Consider the following 10,608-nt stretch of genomic DNA (forward strand, 5'->3'; position numbering starts at 1 on the left):
TATTGGTGGACACTACCTCTAGTAGATATGGTACAAATACAACATAAAAAATGTGATAAGTGTAGCATTACTCGTTAATATCAACAACAATGGTACTCGACGTAAGATAATGGAGAACTATATACTTTCAGAATCTTTTTGTTGTTGTTTTCCCAAGGTTCTCATGAGATTTGACAAAAAAAAAAAACACTTTTGGTTAAAGGTTTAGGATTGAGGAAAGAGGAATTGGAAGATGAAGAAGAAAGGCAATTCACAAATCCAAACAGAAAAGAACCTAAAGGTGCAATTATTAACCTTGTTCTCAAGAAATGTATGTTAGACAAGAAACATTATCACGTCAGAATATATACATACACATACATATATGTAAATGTACACATACATATATGTAAATGTATGGATAATACTAGGGAGATTAAATTTGAAGACAAAATTTGTAAACTAAATGATGTGCCACCAATAGAATGAGCATGTTTATAAACACTTAAGTAATAATCCAATCATCAACTTCCATGTCATTTAGTTTACAAAATTTCGTTTACAATTCTAATCTCCCTAGCATTATCCATATATACGTATGTGTGTGTGTGTCCTATTATTGGTCGTTTAAGCTTGCGTTCGTAAGCTATTTTCAATGGTAAGGGAATCGAATTGAAGATCAAACGTGTATAAACATAAACATAATTTCTTCCTTACACACAAGTTCTTCCAACTTGAAAAGGAAGATAAGATGTAATTGGCAACAGTTACACATATATAAGTGAAATATCCTATGACGTTTCGAAAGAAAGAAATTCTTATCAGGAAACGACCATCCATCATCAAGTGCATCAAACACCGTAGAAAATATGGAAGAGAATGCTTTGTGGAAAATATGGAAGATAATGTTTTTTCTCATTAATTTTTCTCTACAAGATTACAAGGATATATATACATGATACAAATGTGTAGGTAGGACAAGGTAGCCGTCCTAGTGTGTAGGTAGGACAAGGTAGGACGGCTGTAGAGGACAAGGTAGCCGTCCTAGTGTGTAGGTAGGACAAGGTAGGACGGCTGTAGGACGGCTAGTGTGTAGGTAGGACAAGGTAGGACGGCTTATTTTTCCAATAATAATATTATATACAATTACACAAGGACTCCAACCATATTCCTTATTTGTCTAACAAACACCGATTATTTAACCATTCGCCATTTTATGCCTAGTGGACTTGACCCTTGTCGTCGCCATCAACTTGCTTAGCTTTCTTAAGCAAGGCATTTGCTTCTCTCCACTTATGGTATTTACCAAACAATACCTCCATATCTTCAAGGGTTCTGCCCTGAGTCTCTGGGTACAACATATAAAAGAAGACCCAACCAACTGCAGCAATTCCTGCGTAAAGAAAGAAGGCTCCCCCAATCGTGATGGCCTTATACAATGAAATAAAAGTCATGGAGATGACCCCGCTCGTCACCCTATTTACGGCCACTCCCATACTACACCCTTGCGCGCGCAGCTGCAATGGGAAGATCTCGGAGCTGTAGACCCATGTAATCGGGCCCAGCCCGATGGAGAAAAACGCGACGTTAAGTAATACCATGGTGATGCACAACACGATGGCCCACATGATCTTTCCGTGCTGTTGATCGACGATTGTAAGGCCTGCACCGAGACAGCTGAGTGAAAATACCATTCCAGCCACGCTAGTCAAAAGCAAAGGACGCCTTCCAAACTTATCAAGGAAAACCGTGGCGACTAAGATGCAAATAGTCTTGACAACTCCAACAGCCACCGTTGCGAGCAGCTTGTGATCGTAGGAGGTGATTCCTGCCTTTTCGAAGATCCTGGGGCTGTACAAAACGACAGAGTCTATACCTGACGATTGTTCAAAGAAGTGGATACCAAGAGCTGCGATTAAAATATGGCGAACGGCTGGTGTGGGATGAAGGAGCAATTCTTTCCACACGCCTTCACCGTGGCTGCGTTTAGATACCTGAACAACATCGTCGTTGGACTCTTTGGGGATTCCTGCGGCTTCTTTGATGTCATCTAGTCTAAGCTGACACTCTTCTATGGATTCTGACGTTTTTTGTAGAACTCGCTTGGCGTCTCCAAGTCGCCCTTGCATGACGAGCCAACGAGGCGACTCGGGCATGGCTAAGACACCGACGGCAAGAATAACAGATGGAAATGCGCCGACACCGAGCATGATCCTCCAGTTCAAGTGAATGGGGAGCTTGGAGAAGGCATAGTTGCTTACGTACCCCAGTAATATGCCAATATTAACAAACACCTATATATTTTCAAAACAAATCGAATCCATAAATATGAAGCAGAGCTTTGAAGAAAAAAGATTCACGTGAAATGTTTGAGGCCTGAACTTTTTATCTGTCCAACCTCACAGCAAACATAAATTTTACCTTTTAACAGTGTAGTATGATGTTCAAAACAAAAAATTCAAACTTGTTACAGTAATACTATGTCATTATATTTTATTTACTAACCTGAACATTATTATATGATAATTGGAGTGTAAACTTTGATTACTATAGTGTAATCTCACATTTCTTGTAATTCAAACATTTAATGTTAATTTCATGTTGCAACACAATTAAACGTGAAGGCAAGGAGCTCAAAAATGAATAACGATTATAATATTCTATGAAGTTTACAAATAATAACTTAATTAGCATTACCCATAAATAAATGTCTACTTGAAAAATACATAATCGTATTGGAATACATAATGCAAAATAGAATGATACATAAATTATGAAGAGTTGGAACATTTTGAAAATATTGTGAATAAGCATATAATTAGTATTTATCCAAGTATCCAACAAGTCTCTTATAATTTATTTAAAAAATAAAATGTAAAATAGAAGTTATCTATTTTGTGTGTCATATCCCAGTCCGTATAGTAAGATATTGTATTTGGGCCACGCCCTCATGGATTTGTTCTTGGGCGTCCACCCAAAACGCATCTTACTATAGGGAGGTAGGCATGTACACATAAGGCACATCAACTCCTCTCCCCCAGGCGATGTGGGATCTCACAATCCACCCCCCTTAGGGGCCTAACACCCTCATCGGCACACTTTCGGCCGGGGAGTGGCTCGGATACCAAATTGTCACATCCCAGTCCGCATAGTAAGATATTGTCCGCTTTGGGCCACGCCCTCAAGAATTTGTTCTTGGGCTTCCACCGAAAACGCGTCTTACTATAGAGAGGTGGGCATGTACATATAAGGCACGTCACCTCCACTTCCACGGGTGATGTGGGGTCTCACAATCCACCCCCTTTAGGGGCCCGATGCCCTCGTCAGCACACTTCCGGCCAAGGAGTAGCTTTGATACCAAATTGTCACATCCCATTCCGCATAGTAAGATATTGTCCGCTTTGGGCCACGCCCTCATAGATTTGTTCTTGGGCTTCCACCAAAATCGCATCTTACTATAGGGAGGTGGGCATGTACATATAAGGCACATCACCTCCTCTCCCCTGGGCGATGTGGGATCTCACATTCTGTCTATGTGAGAGTCGCGACTTAGGCGGTCATCTAGGAACAATTTTTTATTTTTTAAACGTCTAGAAATTAATCATAGCAGTGGTCAACAACGCTTAAGTGGGACTTTTTAGAATATTGATATATACTGTTTCCAATGATTTTTTGACAAAAGCTTCTTAGACTTTATTATATGATAACATAATATTGTAATGTGACAAACCTCGGGAAAAGATGTGAGGAAGCCACGATATGAGGCCGGAGAGATCTCCGCGGTGTAGACGGGAGCTATCATAAGAGCATAGCCAACTCCAACTCCGGCAACGAATCGTCCGAACATGAGGAAGGCATAGTTAGGGGCAAAGCCCATGAGGAGAGCTCCAATAAAGAAGATTGTTCCTGCAAGTACTATGGTGTACCGGCGTCCAATCCAGTCGGAGGTTCTACCAGCCAAGGCGGAGCCAATAAGGGAGTAGAGGTTCAAAGTACCGTTCAAAATTTCGACTTGAACATCACTGATTTTGAGGTTTTCTTTAATGAAGAGTGACGCTCCACTCATTACACCAATATCTGTACATAAAGTGGAACAAACATGCATTCCATGTGAAGATAACTTTCTTTCAAAGTAGAAAAGTACTAAAACTTTCGAGAGAAAAAAATTACAACTTTAAATTTTCTTCTCTAGTGTTCTTTAAAGTAGAAAATAAAAATAAAGCTGTTTTTAAAAGTTTTTTCAAATTAGTCAATAAGCACTCTTCTCGTTTATCTAGCTTGTTTCATAAGATATATGTTTTTAGGGAACTACAGAAGAATATTGGACAATTACCATAACCAAGTAGGATTGAAGTCATTGAAGCCAAAACGCCACAGGCAATGGCAAACTTCTTTGTCTTGGCTTTCTTTGGGGGATCAAAGTCTGCGATACTCGTGTTTTGGGCTTGGCCGGTGATGGCCTTATCTTCAGCTCTCCGGTCAGTCATCTCCATCTTTAATGATAGACGTAGAATAAAATAAATAGAGAGATGGGTAAATAGAGGGGGGGGAGAGAGAGAGAGAGAGAGAGAGAGAGAGAGAGAGAGAGAGAGAGAGAGGGAGGGAGAGAGATCAGTTATATTTAGAGAGCAATAGAAAGATCACTTATCATAGAGAGAAACAGAAAGTTACTTATCAAAGAGAGAACTACATATTGCTTGAGCTACAAGTGGAGTTCTGTTTATATAGATTTTAGAGAAAATTAGAATTGGATGCCTCATTTTAAACTTTTGTAGACTAAACATTTATGCTTTTTGAGTTTTTGATTAATCTTTTGAAACATTTGATTAAGATATTCAGATTTGAACTATTTCATATTAATTCAAATTAATTTATATTTAAATATCTGTTTTATATTTTAAATAATTTCAACTATATTTAAGTCTAAAAATTTAAACTTTACAAATCTAAATGTACACCCACACCAAATGGAAACGTACCAACATTAAATGAAAACGTACCAATGTCAAACGAAAACGTACCAACCCCAAATTAAAACATACCCAATTATAAACTATATTAAAATGAATATTCATCTTTTTGGAATGTTTAAAAATATGTTTGATTCACACACAATACTCTAGATAATCTTGTTTTTTGGTAAAATAAGTCTCTGGAACAACTTTTATTTGATCGGAGATAAATCCTTATTATTGTAGATAATGCTAAATAATAACGATAAATCATATAATTTTGAATTAACAAAAAAGCTATCATCTGTTGATTAATGACTCTTTCTATATAAAAAAAATTAATTTAAGTAATTTAAACTTTTACATTGTTAACAAATCTTTCTATAAAAAAAATAATTAATTAAAGTAATTCCTCGTTATTAGGGAAAAAAGTAATAAAACTTATGTTTTGAAAACAAACGTACCAAAAATTCAAATGTATCAAGAAGCTAAATGGACCAAAAATTCAAATATACCAAGTAACTAAATGTACCATTATAATCAAACGTACAAATATAACCAAACGTACTTAACAACGAGTTTTGTTACATTTTATTTAATTTACTAAAATAAATATTTTAATAAAAATAAAAAAAATCTTAAATCATCGTAATAAGAGATGCATAAAATAGGAGAAAAAAAGGGAATGCTGACGTGAATAGACTTCTAATGAAATAAAATTAAAGTATCAAAATTTCAGGGAAAATGTTTTATCAAATCTGCGAAAGGAATAGATATTTAGTTTATGACATTTAAAAATGAGGCGTCTATATTAAAACGTCCCTAGATTTTATCCATTGGTCGAAATACTGTTGATTGGCAAAACAAACACCACTTTTCATTTGTGGAATAACAACTTACATAGCACGAGAATGCTACTGTGACAGTGTACTTGTACTGTATAAGTCCATCCTCATTTGTGAGTCGATCCGGGATAGGAATGTGTTATATTGTCCAAGAACATAATAATCTGGCCAGTTCTTTACTATCCAATCAGGTCACGACAAGCAAAACGTTATCTTTACCTGGTAAGAATCACGCTACTAATTGATTACATCGAATAAGAATCCACAAAGTTGCAAAATGTGTTGGATAATGGATATGGTTCCCTAGTCAAAGCCGTCTACAGAGTTCACTCACTACACGCCAAAACTATGGTAACAATTGCGTTAACTTCTTTTCATTGGTAATAAACTACCAAAAGTTAACTAGTACGTGCGATTTGGTTTTGTTCAACATCCAAAAGTCTAGAGTTAAAACCATGTCAAACTGAAATATAACTCTCGGTGATTGGTTTGACCTTCAGTGTGCCATATGAAACTGTGAACATTATCTAAGAATGGGTAAAATTTTCCAATTTCATTCTTAGGTAATGAGAGATAATTAGGGATAAGATGAGATAAAATAGATTAATGTCGATTAAAATGAGATGATTGGTTTAGAAAATCGGATGGAAATTGATCTCGAAACCAAATCGCACTGTAGAGATTGGTTTGGTTTAGTTGTGGACCTATGGTCTACTAGCTAGTTTGAAGTCTAAACCAAAATAACTCCATATGTAAAATCTTATTACTTTGACATGTGGTTCAGGTCCTAAATCAAATCAAATTGTACCGTGCACACCCCTACTCCAAATAGTTTGAAAATCACTTCGAGTTAGTGATTTTATATAAATCTTTTTGGTCAAATGGTAATATTATTAGAAAGAAAAAAAGTCAATAGCCACTTACAACACGATTATGTACTAACTAAAACAATTTAACCCAAGAAAAAAAGGAACAGACAAAGGCGGCCAAGCGAATTAAACAAACAGATGAGAAAGCAGTTCCAATGGTTAATGGAGCCATTTTATAGGACCACTAGTGATGGAGCCATGGCACACGTCCCTGGTTAATATGAAACTCTAAAGTAACCTGAGTTGATTTTATTTATCTTTAAAGATTGAGGTCCCAGTCGTAAAGCAATTAATTAAATCTCCATTACGTTGGCCGGCAACATTCTTCAGTGGTTCTCCATGGATAGTTCCTCATCTGAGTATGGACAACTGCAGAAAGGGAATTGATACTTGAAAGTTTAACTTCAGTTCAATGAAATAAAGTATCGTTGCTATTGGCTTTGGCATCATATATAAAAGCCTGCCCGTTAGTACCAAAGGCCAAGTTTTCACCTTGATGTCGGAAGTTCTCCTTTTGTGAAGAGCACTCTTGTTTTGCCTTTGTGGTTTTATGAAGTCTTTTATTCTTTTAGTAGAAACGATATTACAACCCTAAATATTAAATTGTGGAAAATGAGGTTTTAAACTCGAGACATAGTGAGTGAAAAAGAAACAGGCTAACCATCATGATAATTCACCCCACCTATAAGTATCAAGATCAAAGAAATAATAATATTTCCAGTTGAACGTACCATGCCTTTTTTTTATTTGGCTTTCAGATCATATTCTTATAACTACGCTTTTGAGGTAGGGTTAGGAGTGGTAGGTTTAATATTCCATATTCTCTCGTAAGATAATAAAAGTAGAAACAAATTGTTACTCTGCTACTACTATGACATTGCGATACCTTCACCTAATAATTAATGACAACGATCATCGGTTTCTCACATGCCTGGAAATATTTGCGTGTGATATAGGTAATTTGCTCGTGAAACACGTAATTGACCTTGTGAGAGAGAATATAAACAGATAAGAGAGAAAGTACATTTTGGAAGAAGACTCTAACAGCCTCTTATTTTTTTTTTTTTTAAAAAAAAGAAAAAAAAATTTCAAATACATTAATTGTCTCTCTTCTATGTTTTTATGAATATTGGTTTTTAGATGTGTGTGAGCGCATATCAATAGACTTTTGTTTATTTTCATTTTACCCTTATCCACTACAAAATTTCTGTATGGCATGAAATTTCATTTCCTTTTTGTTTTGATCCCTTAAAAATGAAGCAGTTGTGGGATTAACTTTTTCAGTAAGGATAATTTTGGGTTATTAAAATATTTAACAGTGAAGCCTTATCTGACAGCGTTATTTTAGTGATGTTTAGTGGAATATTGGCATTGTCAAAGGAAGAAATGAGTACAAAGATACTTTAGCTGAAATTAAAGAAGAAGAATAGAAAGTTAAAAACATTAGAGTCGTGCGTATAATTTAAAGGAAATCATCATTAATCGCACCACGCGAAACCCCCACTTCTCCACTTAGTCGAACTCCAACTCTTGATGAACATGACCACATCAAAAGTAGCTCAATGCCGGCAAAGAAGTTAATTAAGTTTTTTGGTGGTTAATTGCTGATGCGGGTTTGCCAATTTGCTACTGAGTTCAGTTGGGCGAATATTTCTAAGTGTGGTGAATGTGGTGGATCGCACATCGACTCCTAAATCAAATGACCTTGGGCAAGGAAGGAACACCCTCGTTTTTGAGGTCTATAACCTGAAGGCAAGGTTATGCAAATCACCATGAAGTTTTGGATCTTGTGCACCAGGTTCAGTAGCATCGACTATATTGGTGAGAATATGGGTCTACTGAATCGATATCAAATTTTAGGGACAAAGACACTCAAAGGAAATGAGTGCCTTTATTATAAAAGGGGTTTGACGGTCTAAATGTCAAATGTTGAACGTGACCTCTTTTTGCGAGAAGACTAATGAAGTGACCTCTTTCGGCGAAAGAATCAAATACACTTCGCCGATTATTCACTTGAGCTTGAGAAACTTGTCGTCTAACCAGGCAATGAAGACTGTTAATCCAAACTAATTCTACAACTCCGGTGTCGTCTAACCAAGCTATTGTCTTTCCTGGTTGCCTATGGAAAACCTCGTCTAACCAGGTAATGGTTGTCTCTTGGTTGCAAACCCAAATCTATGTAACGAGATTGTATTCATACTGACAACTAGTAAAGCAGTTAGAGTTTTTCTCAAAATGGATGAGAGGGTTTGCTAGAGCGTTGACTTGTGTGTTGAGTTTCACCGAAAATGCCATATTTTATAGGCAATTATCTGGTGTTTGTCAAGACTTATCCTAAAACTCAACGACAATGCATGTTAGCCATGTATTCCGTCAAAACCACGTGAAACCAACACCCTCTTAATGGTATGGCTCTTTAGAACAGCTGCATGCATCAGCCAATTAGAAAGTTTTATGCTTTGATGCACCACTGATTCCAGATTAACACCACAATTATAAACCGCTTCCAAACAATCCCAACCAACTCAATTTTAGTTATACCAATATGTTTAAATCAAATGTGAATGTATTCAAACATCTTGTCCAAGTAATTGTTAAATATTATGGTTATCAAAATTATAATAATAAAAAATAATTGAAAATCACCTTAATCTTTCATTCATCTAACAACTTAAATATAGGGTCCTAGTGTGTGCAAGACAGGTACCAATCAGTACATACATATGTGAAAGATGGCAAACCTAACCTAACTTCACCCACTACCAACTGGTGAAAAGCATGATTCCACTAAATCACAACTTTGGTAGGTGTCAAATTCCTAGACACAGTGCATGCTTCTTAGGGCAAAGAACATGTGCTTGCTTGCTTTGCTTGCTGTCTAATCAGATGCCCATGATGTTCTTGGGAAAATCAGATGCCCATGATTTTCACACACTATTTTTCTTTTCTTTTTTTTTCTAGATATTTTGTTTCCCTATATATATATATTTTTTTCAATGTTTAGAAAGAATAATAGTGTAGAAAAATCACTTATGTCCATATAGATTCATACATTGTTGTACGTATAGTGATATAATAATTCGGTGCTGCTGGAATATAAATCAAGTGGTGTGTTCTCGCATGAAGTACTTCAAGTGCTTTTGTAACTTAAAAACATTTCCTTTAAACGCGTTTTCATTCATTTTAAAAGCACTTCCAAACGAGTTATACATAACTTTTTACTATTGACTGATGTGGGAGAGAGGAGTGCGGCAAGCAAGAGAGAGAGAGAGAGAGAGAGAGAAAGAGTTTGGTGTAATTTTAAGGTGTGTATTACCTCACCTCATTGTACCTCAATTTATCGTAGTAGGGAAGGTAAATTCTTTACCTGATAGGTATTACAATTTAAACATGATACTATTTAAAAGATATAGTAGAATCCCGTAATGATTTCCTAGGATTTACGCAATCATATTCCTAACCTAATTAAGACAGCCACAGTCCCTTCATTTTTTATTTTTTTAGTTTTTATTTTTTGTTACATGAGATAAATAATGGTGGGAGAGATGATCTAGATGAGTAAATATATATGGAATGATACACAAACAAAACATCACATAAGTTTAGCTTATAAGGTCGTCGGCATAACGGACGAATGCAAATCTTATAAGACCATGATTTTCCAGGACTGGAATAAGGCAAACTGGAATACAAGTTCCTCAGATGTTTGGTCATGGACTCAATATCTTCGAGCGCAGTTGGATTAACAGAGTAGTGGTGCCACCATCATCTTATTCTGGAGTAGTAGGTGAAGTCTGAACGACTTCATCGAGATTGACCATGCTTGTTCCACAAGATACGGGAACCTGATCCAACACAAGATAAGCCAGATTTTCTATATTGTTTTGAGTTCCTACAATCTAGGAATTGGCATGCACCACAATTAATCACACTCCCAAGGAAATGCAATATCACTCCTAAATA

The 10,608-nt window shown here is 36.1% G+C and overlaps 1 protein-coding gene across 1 annotated transcript; it reads right to left on the reverse strand.

Moving 5' to 3' along the window:
- Positions 1-1,199: 1,199 nt before the first annotated feature.
- On the reverse strand, positions 1,200-4,655 carry LOC137728886 (polyol transporter 5-like). The gene is made up of 3 exons (XM_068467680.1): positions 4,313-4,655; positions 3,710-4,056; positions 1,200-2,273 (listed from the first exon to the last, which is right to left on the reverse strand). Exons 1-3 carry the CDS (start codon positions 4,470-4,472, stop codon positions 1,200-1,202), a joined length of 1,581 nt encoding a protein of 526 aa, XP_068323781.1. The 5' UTR covers positions 4,473-4,655.
- Positions 4,656-10,608: the final 5,953 nt, after the last annotated feature.

Source organism: Pyrus communis, chromosome 3 (assembly GCF_963583255.1).
Source record: "Pyrus communis chromosome 3, drPyrComm1.1, whole genome shotgun sequence".
Lineage (NCBI taxonomy): Eukaryota > Viridiplantae > Streptophyta > Magnoliopsida > Rosales > Rosaceae > Pyrus > Pyrus communis.